General features: G+C 38.9%; 2 protein-coding genes and 1 pseudogene across 2 annotated transcripts; all 3 read left to right on the forward strand.

The window, feature by feature from the left end:
* The first annotated feature begins 355 nt into the window (after positions 1-355).
* On the forward strand, positions 356-4,899 carry LOC110045537 (uncharacterized). Its single transcript, XM_020751139.2, has 6 exons — positions 356-567; positions 1,173-1,277; positions 1,831-1,935; positions 2,034-2,135; positions 2,240-2,347; positions 3,684-4,899. Exons 1-6 carry the CDS (start codon positions 405-407, stop codon positions 4,544-4,546), a joined length of 1,446 nt encoding a protein of 481 aa, XP_020606798.2. The 5' UTR covers positions 356-404; the 3' UTR covers positions 4,547-4,899.
* A 1,984-nt stretch (positions 4,900-6,883) lies between these two features.
* LOC149097659 (uncharacterized) lies at positions 6,884-7,817 on the forward strand (annotated as a pseudogene).
* A 1,952-nt stretch (positions 7,818-9,769) lies between these two features.
* Positions 9,770-12,769, forward strand: LOC110045539 (uncharacterized). The gene is made up of 2 exons (XM_020751141.2): positions 9,770-9,998; positions 11,456-12,769. The coding sequence occupies exons 1-2, from the start codon at positions 9,969-9,971 to the stop codon at positions 11,978-11,980; spliced, it is 555 nt and encodes a 184-aa protein (XP_020606800.1). The 5' UTR covers positions 9,770-9,968; the 3' UTR covers positions 11,981-12,769.
* Positions 12,770-14,398: the final 1,629 nt, after the last annotated feature.

The raw sequence follows: 14,398 nt of genomic DNA on the forward strand, positions 1-14,398 counted from the left end.
TGTACTCTTCATTGCATTACACTGATAGAGCCAAACTGGCGATTGTTTAAGCTGACGTAGCTTGTTTTCCCCGTCTTTCCTCCACCATGCCCCTTACCAAAAGATCTCACTTTTGCATAAAAGATCATAGGTCCACATAACGGAGAAATGGCTTATATCGTTTTTATCCCTTACTGCTAAAATCTATTGATAGAAGGAATTTTCTTTTAACGTTCTTTAATTGGTTTCCTTTCATTAAGTAAAATTTCTTTAGAAACGATATTGCTTAGAGCTTTAAAAATACTCAAGTAGGTGACACATTTTGCGTCATTGCAGAAAAGAGACCCCGCTGCTTTTCCTTTTCTGAATGGTATAAAAGGGTGTGATCTCCGTTAAGAGATGCATATTCCGAACACGAGGCAAGAATGGCTAGCGTGGTACGATGGATTGCTGTCCTGCTGACAGTATTCACTGTCTTAAATGCGGAACCTTTGGAAGACAACGCAGCTAGTCCTGTAGAATTAACAACGAATCAAGAAGATGCCATCGAGAATTTAAACGAGCCTGCTTTTCAAGGGGAGAGCAGAGGTGAGAGAGACTTTGTGTAAAACATCTTCGATCACTTTTTCTGTTTAGCTTGAATTTAACTTCATTTTCTGTTGGTCACTCATTTATATTTCTATTCTATAAATGAATCAAAAAACGAGGTGATCACTTTACAGTGCGGTGATAAAGAAGCAAACTGAAAAAAGTTACCAGCTTAGTATCAATAGCGTTGAAATTGTAACTTTAATTCAGCTATTTTTCCAAGTTTTCCGTAAATGACCGAGCGACTTACTCTTTCCTTTTAATTTTAGAGCTGGATATTTGGAAGTTGATTTCATTCTCTGTTATGTGCTTTTATTAGAAATAGCGCTATATAAATGATTACTTTATTAATTCATTCATTATATTTATTCGTTATTTCATTCTTTCTCTATTCATTTGTCGTTCTTTTGCTCGTCTTCGTTCTTTTGTTTCGCCTTGCAAGTCTTCTTTTAGTTTCTTCAATTCAGTCGTTCGTTCGTTTCCGGCCGTCGTTTCTTCGTTTTCCGTTCGTTCTTTCGTTCGTTCGTTAACTTTGTGGAGGCTAGCTTATAACTTGAACCTCGTGTACTGTGGCGTCGTACGTAACTTTATACGTTCTCTATCAGACGACATCGTCGAAAACGAGGAAGACGAACAACAAGAAGATAATCCGGTAGAAAACGATTCCTCTGAGGACGAACCCTCTGACGCTGCTGAGAAAGGAGACCCAGGTATATATTTAACGAAAATTTGTCTAAGTAATAAGAAAAAACGTCTACGAAATACGCTTGCAAAACAATGATTCAACCAGAAGCAAACGCAACTCAAAATTATAAAATAATTGATCTTATTTTGCAAACATTACAAAAATAAACAGTACAGAGTTATCCTCATATTACATAATCTATGTAGGTGCCAGCCTTTGCGGATCCAACGGTTTGATGGTTTTTGAGCTTTGTCTCTCCCAGGAGTCCTCCTTTTCTTTTTATCTTATCAAGTGCAATGCCATTAACATCGGGAAATCCGTTCCTGGTTCTGAAATGGCTTATTGATCTTTTGGTCTTCGGGTCAGGTTTGGAAAAGGGGATTGAAAAATCGCACAGTTTGTTCAGAAATAGGGTAGGGGTAAGCAAGCACACGTTATTGCCAATTTTTCGGGGCGAATCCCATCCACCTCGAGAGAGTTGACTTTCCCCGTGGCTGCATAGATTATTTAGGAAATAATGACAAAACAAGATGTGTTGTTGTGCTGATTCCGGGATCGTGACATTTATATTTTCCCAGAAGATAGCGAAGAAGGCGAAGAATTGGAGGACGAACAAGATTATCCTGAAGAAGATATCCCTACTGAATACGAAACCAGTGACATTGCTGAAAGTGAAAGCTCAGGTACAAACATATTCAGTGACTGAAAAGCTAATGAAAAAATCCGAAACAAACTAATAAGACTGACTGAGTCATTCACGATTTAATTCTCATTTCTCCAGACAATAGTGAAGAAGGCGAAGAATGGGGAGATGAACAAGATTATCCCGAAGATGCCATCACTGAAGATGAAACCAGTGCCATTACTGAGGGTGAAAGCACAGGTAACAACATATTCAGTGATAAAAAAAAAAAGTTGCTGAAAAACATACGAAATAGTCAAGTAAGACTAACTGAGTCATTCGTATTTAAAATCCCATTTCTCCAGAAGACAGCGAAGAAGGTGCAGAATGGGGAGATGAACAAGATTATCCCGATGAAGATGCCGCCTCTGAAGGGGCTGAAGATGAAACCGATGATATTGCTGAAGACTCAGGTAGATACGTTGATTGGAAAACTTATCAGAAAATTCCGGCAAAGTCAAAGAAAACCGACGAAAACCGGAAAAACAGTTATATAGTGATAGAGTGGTTTTCGATTAAGTAAAATCTATAACCAAACCATAACAATTAAAAGGATAATCGTATCTATAACAAAATTCTCGATCGTGATTGGTTCTCCGCGCGCCTATTTGCATAGGAAATCATACGGTTTCGAGTTCGATTTGGAATTAATTTGCACGAGTGAGTTTTTCAAAAAGCTGAAATTGCACGAGCCGCGTTGGCGAAAATCGAAAAAGTGTAAATTAACTCCAAACTGAACGAGCTTAATCGTATGATTACTTATTAATAATATAAACATGGGAAAATTCGTGTGGAGCAAGTGCCGGAAGATCTTTCTCGAAGCCATCTTTACTCATTCGAGTAAACTTTTTTCAAAGTTTCCGCACAAAATTTTCGTCATCAATTTACGTGATATCATTGGCTTAGAAAATTCCCTATTGTCTTTCAGCCAATCATAATCCAGAATTACGATGTGTAATTTCCACTGGTGTTACAGTTTTTGCACTGTTGTTACACTTGAACTGCATTGCTCTCAGCCAATTAGAATCGAGTAATTTTCCATGTATATTATCAGTCACGCAATCGGCGCACGATCGCGTGAGTGTCCAATCACAAGTATCCAATTTCAACTTTTTGTAATTTGATAGCTGCAATTGGATACTCATGTGATTCACACATCAATTCTGCGCGCTCTAATGGCTTTCCTCTCAATTTTCCCTACAGTTGTTAAAGCTTATGGAAAGCGCTACTGCCTTTTTTGTTTAAACGAAATTCTCAAAAGACTTTAATTTCGGAATTTTTTATAGATACGATCAATTAGTAATTGGACCTCGAGTCGTACGATTCAGGGAGTAATCGTGCTCGAAATTTCAAACCGGCCTCGTGCTTTGCGATCGTCTGTGTTTGAAATTACTCGCTCGGGTACTCCCTGAATTGTACTCCACTCGGTCCAGTTATTATTACCAAACAAATCATAGCGTTCTGAACACAACTGGCAGTCTGTTAGTGACTTAGTTATGTAAGGGTGAGTCCTAAAACAGTTCACTGGAACAGCATACAATTTAAACATGTACAAGACCGCTCCATCCTTGGAAACTGTCTACTTTAATGTCAACAACCATTTAATCAATTCCAAATAGTATAAAACAAAAGGCTATTAAAACTGTAATATCTATGATATACACACTATTTCCAGGCAATGTCACTCAGCTTTAAACCTCCAAGCTCTAACTATACTAATTAATTATGCAATCACTCTCCATTCTGTAGAACCAAACCAAGAACTGGATGAAAATGATCTTGATGAAGCAAAAGACACCCCCGAGGAAGACCCAAAGATTAATGTTCGTTGCGGGATAGCGGTTTACAATCCATCGATCCACAAGTGTTGCTATGGAAAACGAATTCCCAAATTTTCCCTCTGTCGGCCCAGATGTGGTTTAGTAACCTACAACCGTCTGACCCACAAGTGCTGTTATAATAAAGTCATCCCCAAGTATTCCACCTGTTCAAAAAGATGCGGTTTGGTCAGCTACAATCCACTTACCCACAAGTGCTGCTATCGCAAAGTAATCCCTAAACGTTTAATCTGCCGTCCACCCAAATGCGGTTTGGTCAGCTATAATCCACATACCCGCAAGTGCTGCTATCTCAGAGTCATCCCTAAAAGTTTAATCTGCCGTCCACCCAAATGCGGTTTGGTCAGCTACAATCCAGTTACCCACAAGTGCTGCTATCGCAAAGTCATCCCTAAACGTTTAATCTGCCGTCCACCCAAATGTGGATTGGTCAGCTATAATCCATATACCCACAAGTGCTGCTATCTCAAAGTCATCCCTAAACGTTTAATCTGCCGTCCACCCAAATGCGGATTGGTCAGCTATAATCCATATACCCACAAGTGCTGCTATCTCAGAGTCATCCCTAAACGTTCAATCTGCAGTCGACCCAAATGCGGTTTGGTCAGCTACAATCCACTGATCCACAAGTGCTGCTATCGCAAGGTCATCCCCAAAAGTTTCATCTGCCAACCTAAATGTGGTTTAGTGAGTTACAGCTCAGTCACTCATAAGTGCTGCCATGGTCGTGTTATTCTCAAGTTTGCTATTTGCAAACCAATAATTAAGTACTAGTTGTCAAGTACAAGCCACTGAGTACGAATGCTTTAGCTCTAGATAAAGATACCTCAAAAGTACTCAGAACGGTTACCACGGCCTCTCTCTAAGGTAACTTAAATGTTGAGCTGCTGCCAACTGGAGTAAAACTCCTGAAGAAATAACAAGAAATCAAAACTGTTACATTAGTTTCCCTTTAGGTGGTAGAATGGCATTTCGTCACACAGTGATCTGTTTCATGAGCGCTTTTCCCTGAAAACCACTGAAAAGCGTTATCTGTGACAAAGCGTTTCAATTTCCACGTTAAAAGCAATTGTAATAGTAATATATATGTAATTAAGAGTGGCAATAAATTGAAATTACAATCGTGACTTGTTTGTTGTAGTATTAGAAAAGAAAGGTTTTCCACTTCTGACAAAAATCTAACATCACGTAACAACGTAACATCTTCGTTTAATGTTTTTGAAGCCATACCGTGAACCAATAAGAAGCAAGGGTCCGTCTTAATTCGTCGTAAAATTCAAAATGAGGACTGCAATAACAGACGTATTTCTGGATTTCTGCTTGTACCATTACTTCAAACAGATTACACTACTTCTAAGAATTTAACACAATTTTTTTCACATACACTCTAATCAAATCATTGTACAAACCACGCTGCTTTTTTAGCATTTGTTCTAGCATTTGTGAAGAAAATGGGTCGATCTTAGCTCACTATCATGGTCACAGGATGTAAATAGTTTATCATCCCTGGATAACCCGTATAAATAAAATACGAAACCCCGGATGTAATTAACTCTTCTCCACCCCAGTATTACGACTCCCTGGTTATGAGCCCATCAGCCTGTTGGCCAATTGATTATAAACAATTACTCGATGAGCTTTCCGTGATATCTAGAATTATCAAGGGCGAGGCAAGTGTTATGAGCCCAAGCCGAATTCTTAGACTGTAAACATTTACCGAGACCTTGATTATTCTGGATTGCTGGAGAAATCGAATCATGTAATTGTTTTTCACACATCGTTGCAGAAGAAAGTATGATTATTGTTTAAAAATATATCTTATTATCCGCCGGGAACTGGGTACGACCCTAAAAATAGCTTGTGAGGAGTTTTCTTAGGAACAAGTCTTATCATGACGATGAGGATAAACTCTTTTACTCTTCATCCCGCTGTGCTTTAAACGCAGAATGCAGACTTCATTCGAGCCATTAACGGATGGTTTGTGTTAATATAGGTATCGGAAAATAAAAATTTCAAGCCATATAAACGAAAATGAGACTGCATGAAAATTGAAATAATTCGCGGAAGAAAAACACGTCTCGAGCGTTGAAGTCTTGGTTAAAGGTCGCTGACAAAGCATTCGATGGATTGAATTATACACCCACCTTTGTTGTATGCCAAATAGTCTGTAATTTAGCAGCACTTGTTCGACTCTAAGCACGAAGATCAGCTCATCGCTTTGGCAGCCATTTTGTTCACAGTAGTCAGGCAAATGTCGCCACTCGCGAAATACCCTAGTCTGCGGAATAACCACCAAAAAATAGTTTACGACCCAACGACTGACTTACTGACTGACTGACTGACTGACTGAGTAACCGTGCGGATGAATTATTTTTTTCCCCAACTAACCGCTATAACTCATTCTAGCCTAAGCTATCACTCGTTAAAAATGCTGGGTCCACTTAAAGCTTTTCTCGTCAAGGGACATCCTGGAATAGAATCTACCAAGAGAGGAGCAAGAGAATCCATGCCGTAATCTCGTGCCAGTCTTGCAAGTGTTAAACCCCTCCAGCAGAAAGAACCGCTTCTTAATCACGCAATCCCAGACCTTCCATGGTCCCTTGTGAGTGCAGACATACTTGACTGGAATGGATTGCAGTACCTGATACTCGTCGACTTTAACTGGGCTCCAGCCATGGTTGGTTTGCGATGAATACCCACGGCAACTTATCGTCCAAACTGTGATTAAGAAGATGAAACACCAATTTGCTGTCCATGGCATTCCATACAAGTTGCTAACGGATGATGATGCACAATTTGCAAGCAGGGAATTCAAAAGCGTTGCCAGCGAATGTAGTTTTGAATATATCATCAGCAGCCCTTACTTTCCTTAGTCCAATAGTTTCGTGAATAATGCAGTTAAACAAGCCAAGAACCTCGCTAAAGCGCATTTGTATATAATATAGAAAATACACCAAATAAATTTACCTCGATTGTTAATTATTCTTAAATTTCCTTAAGCAAAGATATCGCTATACGCTTTTGAAATACTCCAGCAGGTAATCAATCAAAAACACATGTTTTCCAGATCTTAGAGGTATAAGACGTACATATTTCGATCAGGGCTTAGGAATGGCTATTTTCTTACGATGGATGGCCGTCTTTCTGGCAGCTGTAATTGTCTCAAATGCAAGGCGACGCAGCTAATCCTGTAGGATTAACCAAGGGTCAGAAAAAGGTCATGGAGAATTTAGACGGCCATCCTTTGCAAGGGAAGAACAGAGGTAGGAGAAATTCGGCGTCAAATATGGTTGAGACTTTTTTCAGCTTGTAATGGCAGTAAGTCCCTACCAAGTAACGTTTGTTTCTAAAGTGTAAAATACCGTGTAGTGTCAAAACACCGCCACTCCGATTCACGCCCATTTCACTCTTTCACCCACGGCGCTGCAGGCTTCTAGCTCGAAATTGGCTCATGTACATCGTGGCTGGATTATATTGTAATGAAAATGAGAAACGTTAGCGGTGGAAAGAGCTAATGAGGACTCATAACGCGTTCTCGCTGCATCAATCAAAGAGGATTTCGCGAACATGAAAAGTAAAAAAACTTGTCATGATAAAACCGTCCAGGGACTTCATCACACGTTGTACTTTTTTCACGTAGAATCGGACCAAGATCTGAATGGGAACCTACAAGTGCTGTTATAATAAGGTCATCCCCAAGTATTCCACCTGTCCGCTAAGATGCGGTTTGGTCATCTACAATCCACTGACCCACAAGTGCTGCTGTGGAAAAGTCATCTCAAGACGTTACACCTGCCAACCCGGGGAGGGATGAGTGAGTTACAACCTACTGACTCAGTGGTGCTGCTATGGTGGCGTTATGCTCAAGATTGCTATTAATAACCTGTTCCTTGCTCTCTGTTGGTGGGGGCGAAAGAAAAACGGGCGGGGTCTTCTCTTTTCCCGGTTATGACGGCCTCAAAAATATTAGCAACATTAAGATAACTTGAATACAAAGGTGCTGTTAGATGAATAAAACTGCTCAAGTAATACAACGAACTAAAACCGTAGTTTTCTCGTAGATCGGTTTTCAATTGAGGGTTAAAAGTAATCCGAAATTTCTTTAGTTCAGCTAGTCTTGCATTAGACGTTGTGTATTGGAGTGTTGTGTGACTTAAATGTGGAGAGTAATTCGCATTTGTTCTGGTTTGGCGTTGCCACGCTACACGATTGGCTTAACAATTCGCGCAAGTTTGTCATCATGATCCAATCGGAAGTAAAACCAAAACCAATCGTGGTTCTCCCACGCTTTGCGTCAGCTTCATGTATTTGTTTTGAGTTTTAGTTAGTTTACTGGATTGTCCGTGTAAGTTCAGTAATTGGCCAGATTGATTACTTAGGTCTCGTTTTTTCGATACTCAATTGAAAACTACCCTAATTATCTACATTGGTTTTGCATAATGAGTTTATGGTAGAAGAATTGGAAATTCTCCAGAAGTGCGGAGAACTGGCAAAATGCTTTTTTGTGAAAAAAAGTGATCTCTATCTTTTATCTGCTTTTTAACGTAGCAACGTAGTTGTTAAAAGCTATATTATAACTAACTAAAGCAAAGCGCGCGCTCTGATTGGTTAATTTAGCATCTACTATTTGCCCATGGGTGTACGCTGCTGACGTGTGTGCTAATGTTTACAAAGCAAATCTTCTGACAGACATTGTTTCCAAAGTAATGGCCGACGTTCTTCTGCCAGAAATGCGAAACTGTCTTCACAGTTGTCTGAAGATGAAACTTTATCGAGCTACTGGTGTGCAGTCGGTTGTCATGAATGAATTTTCGCGCGCTTGTTTTCTCTTGTCATGCAAGACTACACGAACATTTTTTTGTGATGTAGCTCAATAAAAGGACTTCTGTTGTTCCAGTGTCTCAATGTTATGTTATAAAACAAATGGTAAACGCCATAGCGAGCACTATTGAGTTATGGATGCACTTGGGAGGTTTGCTAAGCACTCAAGAAGCTTAGCAACCTCCCGCGTGCATCCATAACTCAATAGTGCACGCTATGGCGTTTACCATTTGTTAAATAAGAGTAGCTAAGAGTGGCAACAAAATGAAATTCTAATCCTTACAAATTCAGGTGTTATTGCCTTAGAAATGTCAGATGACTTTCCCAGTTCTGAGATAAAGATAAAAAAATGTTTTATATTTAAAAAATGGAGCAGAGACCAAGTTTACAAATCATTTTGTGTAAAAGCTTCCTCTGTTTAAGAATTTTTAAAAAGTGGTAGAGATTCCACTTTAAGCCTTCAAAATACCTGAAGGCCTCAGACTGGAAGCCAGAAGCTTTACGACCTACGACTTTATTAAAATTCTTTTATTATAGGAAGCGTAGATGTTTTGATGTTGTTGAAGCTATACACACCAATTAAAGTAAGTACTAAGAAGAAACGTTCTTGAAAAACAAAATAAACTGTAAGCTGAGTCGTTTTCTCCGCGCCGGCTTCTTGGTTCGTGGTAAATTTCAAAACGCCTGATTATTAAGTATGTAGGGGCTTATGTTTGTATCTTATGCAAAAGCATGCACGTTTTTCCCATTATTTCGAAACCTCCCCGCCCCCCTCCTCACTTCTGATAGTTTAATATTCAGCTCGAAGCTTTGGCGTTTTAATTAAGTGTCGTAAAACCATCGGCTGAAATAAGCTGAAAAACACTATTTCAGTTAAGAAACTAGTTTTGTCGTTTGTTTTGACAGCCTAAATATTTAAAAGTAAAATGTCTTTTCAACATTTCGCATTCTCCTCAATTCGCCTCACAATATCGAAACATTGTTAAGCAGGCAGGTGGTGAGAATTAAGAAATCATCAACTTGGATATTGTCTTGATGCATTGCCAAATTCTCACAACTAACATTAAGGTTAGTATGAAGCAATCTTTCAGGAGAATTTATGTTTTGAACGTGGGACTAAAAACAGCTAAAGACAGTATTAGCTGCGCGCCGGTCATTCAACTATAATCTGAACGAATCGAAACGGAAAGTCAAGTTCAATATAAAAGAGTGTTCTGAGAGTGTCATGGAATGAACATGGCTCGCTTATGGCGTGGAATCCTTTTGTTTCTCGCAGGTTTTTCTTTCTTTATAGTAAAGGCTACTACGAAGAAGCCTTCTTCAAACTTGATCAAAATACAAGTTGAACCAGGCAAACAAAGCGAAGAACACTTTCATGAGGTTTCGGTGGATCAAGAACACGGCGGTAAGGAATCCTCGAAAGTTGATCAGTGAACTTAAATGACATATATCTGAGCTGGTAAAACAGCAAATGTTCTGTCTTAGCCTAATTCTCGGTCGATCCATTCGTTAATTTGTTTACATTTATCTGTTTAATTAGTTGTGTTTCCAATAATGGATACGATGACTTCGTGCATTTATAAGTTTACAATACAAAACAATAGTTTATCGTGTAATACACTTGGCTATGTGGAGTGTGACATCACATGCACGATAAAATGACACATCAGATAATTTTCGAGATATCTGCTAAGCTTCTTCTAAAATTAAACCTTGCAAGCGCCGTAATGTGTCGACCCTCCCCGTCACCAAAGTGAATATTGTTCAAATATCGCAGTCTGCTCGACTGGATTGAAACTCAAGGGAAAATATTTATGAATTCCATAGGGTTTTCTTTATATTAGGCCCAATATCCACCCGTGTGTTTTCCACAGCCACTCATTCAATGTTCCTTCCTAAAAATGTGATAAAACACCAGCTCTACTCTGTACAAAAGGTCGGATTCGTAACTATCCAGCTCCCGCAGTTTCTGCTACATGGATCCTTCTCTAAACCCTCCGTTTGAATGCGAAGAGATTGCTGTTGATTCTTCCCATAGATCGTTTTCACTGTCACGCAATAAAAAAATAAATCGAAAACCATCCAGTGGAAAAAGCTATGAAATTATGACGTTATAGAAGATAACTAAATAAGCCACTTCTCCAAGTTTCAGGCCTGTGCGTTTCCCCAAACTTCAGATATTCGTCGAAATGTTTCGCCGATATTTACAGAGCCCAGTATGAAAACGACATGTTGGTGTACCTCCGTGGTACACCAATATGGCGGCCGGAAAATAGTGTAAACATCTGGAACTTACTTTGGCTATCTAGGCGACTGATTATCAGTACTGATCAAACAAACATTTACATAAGCACTTTTCCTAATGCTTTAAGTTCTAAAAAGACTGAAATCATGGGATAAGTATATATCTTTCGACAAACTCGATCATAGCCTTGTGTCACACACCTCCATAACCCTGAAATTCAAGATGCTCTGGATTCCAAACGAAGCACGCTATTGAGCTCTAAAATTGTAAACAGATATAAATATACCGCCTCTTGTGCCTAATGAGGACAAAAACTTTGGTGGCTCTTTCGTTTTGGATTTTAGAAAGTGATGACGTCACGTGAAAACTATCTATACTTGATTTTATGATAGAAGGAAAAAATTTCTCAGAAAATTGGGAATGTAGACGTCTACGATGGAAACGGTTTCACCTGTGAACACAACAGAATGAGCATGAATGGCCCAAGCAAGAAACCGAACCTCGAACGTTTCGAGCATCTTAATCCAGATTACAAAGCCAGCGCTCATGTAACTATAAGACCATTGCGTCTCTTACCCACAACTGAAATTCGACACTACATTTTCTCTTCGCTGTAGGTCAAACTAGGCGAAGAAGGAAAAGATCTCACGCTTGGTCATGGTGGAGCGGAAGAAGAAGAAGCAGGAGAAAAAGTTCTTATAATACCAGACCCCATTGTGAACATGAAACCCATGTCCACTTCAGAACCCGTTGTTGCTCAGGAAAATTCGTCAACGATCCTCTGCTGCAGACCTGCTGTGCTGGGCACATCGTGTCGAAGAACTTGGTCCCAGTTTTCTGCCACCCTTCGTATGGGTGTGGTCAATTCCGGTTTGATCTCAACAGCCAGAAATGTTGTTATGGTAACAGCACGTCGACGTGCAAGGACGTGGACCCGGCGTGTGGCTGGGCGAAATACAACTCGTCGACCCAACGATGCTGCGATGGTCGATATACATACTATATTACTAACCAGATGTGTTGTCACCGCCGTGTTATTTCCAGATCTAGGGCTTGTTTATTTTAGCCTAGATGTGAGCCGTAGCCCGAAGGGACTCCCTGACAAAAATGACGTTGTACTAGTCGGGCATTCAGGGGTTTAGATTTAAGTAATGGAGGATTTTTCCTTCTTTACCTAGCCTTGCCTAAACACGAGGTGGGATGGCAGAATTCGAGACAATTGAGCAAACCCGAGATGGAAGTAAGGGTTTACTTTACCTTTAAGAATTCTCCCAAATTCCCGAGTGTTTAGATGAGGCTATGTAAACATGGAAAAAAGTCCTCTATTTAAGAAATAGAAAACATGTACCGTGTTTCTATCTAGTCTAGCGTTTTATTTATTATTTTTATGAATGCCGTTCTCTGATTGGCTGCGCTACCCACTATCTATTCTGTTGTAGATAGTGAGTAGCGTAGCAGCGTGCGTTGTGGGCCGCTTCTCTGTGTTTTCGAAGTGTCTTTGAAGAGGATTTAGATTAAAGTTTTGAACGACTAGTAGATTTATACTAAAACAATTAGATTATTCACTTTCTATGCGCGATAGTTGACTCGGGCGGCGCCCTCGTCAAGTATCACACAATAGAAATCCCGAGCTCACAATCTAATTGTTAAATAGAAACACGATTTTCAGCCAATGAGCGCGCGTATTTTCTTTGGGCTATTTTCTAATGCTTTTATAATATGTTCCTAAAAACACAGAGACACACACATCTATCGACCAATAAGAGCACATCTCAATTATTTTATACTAGTCAATTGGTACCGCTTAGGTAGCTAAAATTTATAATAATGTGAATTATAGCGTTATCTTTGAGGGTAAATATAGTCAAACAGTTACTATAACAACTCATCAGTTTTTGATGTATATACTAAATAAACTTGATTTACAATTATGTTTTGCCTGATAGGAACCAATGTTCCTTTTTTCTTGTCCAGTGCTGACCGGCTGTCGTAATTCTTTTCAGCCACTTTCATTTCATTTCTCTTTTTTTCCAACGAAAATGGACGAAAAACAAAGAAAAATGGACAAACGGCAGAACAAAAACTTAACACAAGGGAGAAATTGAAAAATGGCGTAAACTGGGAAATAGGTTATTCGAATGACTTTTTTTGTCCCTGTCACCTAGTCCCGTCAAAATACGAAATAACAACATCGACGGTTGTTATACACAAGCGATTTCGCCGGCAAAGAGAGCTGAGTAACTCTGGGAATGAATAAATTTCTCGATGTGTGTTTACGTAATTTAAATTATAGTGAAATCGACGGTGGAAACCTTAGCATCATTAATTATATTGTGAACGTTAATTTTTAGCTTTCAGAGTGGATTTAAGTGTTATATTATACAAGTTAAGCAAAATCAAGCACCTCTTTAAAACCCTCAATACTTATCCGTCCGCGTCCTTCTTCCTGTAGTGCCGATTACTGAGACTACTAAATATAATTTCTCAGCTTACCAGATTAGACATCGATTCTCTTAATATATTTTTTTTCGGTTAAATTTGGTACAAAAATTAGTTAAGCGGAGTGCCATTTGTTCTGCCAAACCCCTGCACAGCTAGTCCAGCAGTGGTGGAATCATGAGACAACAATGTCACGTGATCAAAAGCACATGGAGAGTCCTGTACCATGTCAACAATTTCTAGCATGCAGTTTAGTTATATACAAGGAATCAATCAAATGATTGCCAGTTTGGTCAGTATGGATCAGGGATATTATATTTTTGTTTCCACGTTTATGGGACTGTTAAAGGGTAGGGAATCACTCACCCATATTAGTTTTTTTTAGAAAGGAATACCACTTACGAATATAAATGCATTTTAAAAAAACTCCGATAAAATTAGTCATGATATATCAACGATAAAAAAAATAATTCTAACAGCTATAGCACCAAATGTTCCTAAATTTATATTCCGCCACAAAAAGGCCAATTCAACCAAAAAGCTACTGAGATCTATCCGCATTGATGCGGTGGAAATATTAAAGGTTTTGTAAGTCAGAACTTTTATCCCGGCGGACAAAAAGAGCCCGAAATAAAAGTTTCCCATATTAATTATAATGATCTGGCCAAAAAAGAGAGTCCTTTGTTTTGGGGTCACGATATCTCCTAACTGATACAGTCTGAAGCGTGAAAATAAACCGGCCACTATATTATATCAAACACATTATGAAGACGTTTACGTTTTAAGCACCAGCAAAAACGTCATTATTGTGTTTATATATATATATATAAAAAAAACCTTAAAGTCGGCGAATACAAAAGTCAAAAATAGAAAACTTTGTAAATATTGTTCATTGTGTATTCCCAAGGTTATTGTACATAAACGTCCAGTTGATGGACACAATCTGAACTAAACTAGAGAAAACAAAAATCATTTTCTCTCTTTCTATACCGTGAACCAAATATGCAAACAAATTTATCAAAAAGTCTAAAACAGAATGAATGAGGGGGTTAAGAGGGCTCCCAGTTGGTCTTGCTGAAGCAATATTTTATAGTACTGACTACTTTTTCTCCCTCGTTTAA

Source organism: Orbicella faveolata, unplaced genomic scaffold, assembly GCF_042242905.1.
Source record: "Orbicella faveolata isolate gen_17 unplaced genomic scaffold, um_ofav_v1 contig_47, whole genome shotgun sequence".
Lineage (NCBI taxonomy): Eukaryota > Metazoa > Cnidaria > Anthozoa > Scleractinia > Merulinidae > Orbicella > Orbicella faveolata.